Source organism: Gregarina niphandrodes, assembly GCF_000223845.1.
Source record: "Gregarina niphandrodes unplaced genomic scaffold scaffold00028, whole genome shotgun sequence".
Taxonomy (NCBI): Eukaryota; Apicomplexa; class Conoidasida; order Eugregarinorida; family Gregarinidae; genus Gregarina; species Gregarina niphandrodes.
The window spans coordinates 96,730-99,601 of NW_011645797.1; the positions used below are offsets into that span (position 1 = coordinate 96,730).

At 57.0% G+C, this 2,872-nt stretch overlaps 1 protein-coding gene across 1 annotated transcript; it reads left to right on the top strand.

Moving 5' to 3' along the window:
• Window positions 1-475: 475 nt before the first annotated feature.
• On the top strand, window positions 476-1,999 carry GNI_118320 (hypothetical protein; the record flags this gene model as incomplete). Its single annotated transcript, XM_011133482.1, has 1 exon — window positions 476-1,999. One exon carries the CDS (start codon window positions 476-478, stop codon window positions 1,997-1,999), a length of 1,524 nt encoding a protein of 507 aa, XP_011131784.1.
• Window positions 2,000-2,872: the final 873 nt, after the last annotated feature.

Sequence of the window (2,872 nt, forward strand, 5' to 3'; positions counted from 1 at the left end):
CTGAGAGGCTGTCGAAGGTCAAGCTGCGGTGGGAGGGGCTGAGGAGGCTGTCGAAGGTCAAGCTGCGGTGGGAGGGGCTGAGGAAGCTGTCGAAGGTCAAGCTGTGGTGGGAGGGGATGAGGAAGTCGTCGAAGATCAAGTAGGAGGTGACGAGGAGGTTGCCGAGGATCAAGAAGGAGATCAAGCAGGAGGTGACGAGGAGGTTGCCGAGGGTCAAGCAGGAGGTGGCGAGGAGGTTGCCGAAGATCAAGTGGACACGGAAGTCGACGACGAGGGAGCCGTGATCGACAGTGAGTGCCGAGATGGCTTCAGCAGCGAGTGCCAAGGTGGTTCTGGCTCCGAATTGGAAGGCGAAAGTTTGGCCGGGTTCGCCGTAAGTTCGGAAGAGGGCCCGTCTGAAGTCGTGGACTCCAACGAGACGGAGGTCGCGAGCTCGAAACCACTGTCGGGTGTGGTGGACGCGATTTTCAAGGGAATGTCTGAGGAGGACGTGTCGGAGACGGCGTACGAGGCTGTGGTGGTGCGGACGGGAACATCGCCGGTGGACGATATCCAGGTGGAGTGGTTGCCGGAGCAGCCTTTGCCGGAACCGCATACGCCGATGCCGACGGTGCCGGTGGTGGAGCGTGTGGCCAATGACGACGACTTGGCGGTGGCGGCTGCGAACGTGCGGAAGGCGTGGCTGTTGTTGGATGCGCACGCTGTGCCGTCCCTGGTGCAGGACGAGGGGCCTACGGAGGTGGGACTGCCGATGCGGATTGCAATGCTTGCAAGTGTGTTGTCGGACATCATCAACGAAATGGACGCGCTGCAACACGTGGAGTTGCACTACATCAAGGGCCAGAATCTCGTTACCACTACCACGACGACCGCCACGCCTGCACTAATGGATGGACTCGGTGCACTTTCCCCTTCTAGTAGCGCACTGGCGCCAGGTGGGATGGGAGGCGGTTCACTTCCCGGCGGTGCCTTCGGCTTCGGCCGGAACCTGCCGTTGTTCCCCTACGGGGGCCTGTATGGTCCCCGCACCTTGACGAGACCGCCCGTTCTTACTTCGCCCTTCTCCTCGCTCTGGCCCAACGGCTCCGTCCCCAGACTCGGTGTATCCAGCATGCACCCGGCTCCCATCAACCCGCACATGTCGTTGCTCAATTACCCGCTCTTCGGCCGACAGTTATTCGGCGAGTCGCCCAGCCGGAACCGCGGCGAGAGGTCTGGTCAGGGAGTGGCCAGTCAGAAGACCGGAGATGGGTCCCTGACCGGAGATGGGTCCCTGACCACTCGTGAAGGAGCCGTGCAGGAAGACGTGAAGTTTGGCAACAGCCTGCACTCAGAGCTGCCGAGAGATGAGAAGAGACGGATCTGGGACAACTTCCTATATGAGAGCCGGAGATCGGGGCAGTCAGTCGAAGCACAGAACAACCTGCTCCGTAGTCTACAGGAACCTAGAGGCCTTCGGGGCAAACAGGATGGACATAGAAACGAGGAGCAGGACCGCAAGGAACAGAAGGGGGCCGAAGGGTGGAACGAACAAGGAGTTCATCACAATGACATTCCTGCGAGACCGCGAAGGTTGACCGAGGTAGCTTTGACCCACGATGGCTACCAGGCTCTGAGCATCAACCCCAATGTTCGGCAGCTGGGGGAGGAGCTGAGTGACTTACTGTCGAGCTTACCGCCCACGAGGGAGTTCTTGAAGGTGTCAGATGTGGATGTGGGAAAGATACGGACGATTGGTGAGAAGATACAGTACGCCGCAACGATTGTGCGAAGACAACTGGCACACGGAGACTTCAACGTGCCTTTGATCGAAGCAGCACGGCTGTATCTAGCAACTCTCGAACATGAAAGCCAGTCGAAGCTGATGGAGTCGCTTAATCGAGCCACGACCAGAGATGACGCTGAGTTCATCCAGTTCAAAGACCAATATCAAATTGACGCAGAACTTGAAGTAGGACTTCTGCTACTTAGTCGTCTGCAAAGTGTTTTAGCCAAGTAACTAGATAGTTAGTTAGCATATGGACGGGGTAGTAGGGGACTGGGTAGTAGGGGACTGGGTAGCAGCGTGCACTGGGTAACACGTTTTCTTAGAAACGTGTGCAGACGTGTGTGGCAGGCCGTATTAGGAAACACGCCAGCGGGTCGCGTTGGGTGGTAGCAGGGTGTTGTCTGGGTCTAGAGTCAGCGAGGGGGAAAGGAATCAATCACACAGCATTGTCGGAAGTGTACAAAAAATTAACGTGTCAATTCTTCGACTTCTTCTTCTTTGAAGCTTCTGCGCCACAGCTCGCTCGTTTTCGTGGAGAAGACTTCTCCTCCACCCGACTCTTTTTATGCCCGTCAGCTCTGTTGGCCGTCTGCTCAGACTTCCGTTTCCTTGTATCTTCCTTAACCACCACGCTGGTTACACTTTCAGAATCGCTGCTGCTAGATGATTCACTTCCCGAACTACTGCTGTCAGAGCTACTGCTGTCAGAGCTGCTGCTGCCAGAGCTGCTACTTGACGAAGACGGCTTCACCATAGCGCTGGGCTTCTCATCCCCGGATTCGGAACTGCTGTCAGAGCTGCTGCTACCCGAGCTACTGCTGGACGATTTGCTAGCCCTAAATACCGACTTCTTCTTTTCACCTTCGGACTCAGACTCCGAGCTACTGCTATCCGAGCTGCTGCTAGACGATGACGGCTTGGCCACGGCGACGGGCTTCTCATCCTCAGACTCAGAGCTGCTTTCAGAACTGCTACTCGAGCTACTGCTGGATGACTTAGCCTTAGCAACTGGCTTCTTATGTTCATCCTCGGACTCGGAGCTGCTGCTATCAGAGCCGCTGTCAGAGCTGCTACTAGACGATGACGGCTTGGTCACAGCGGCGG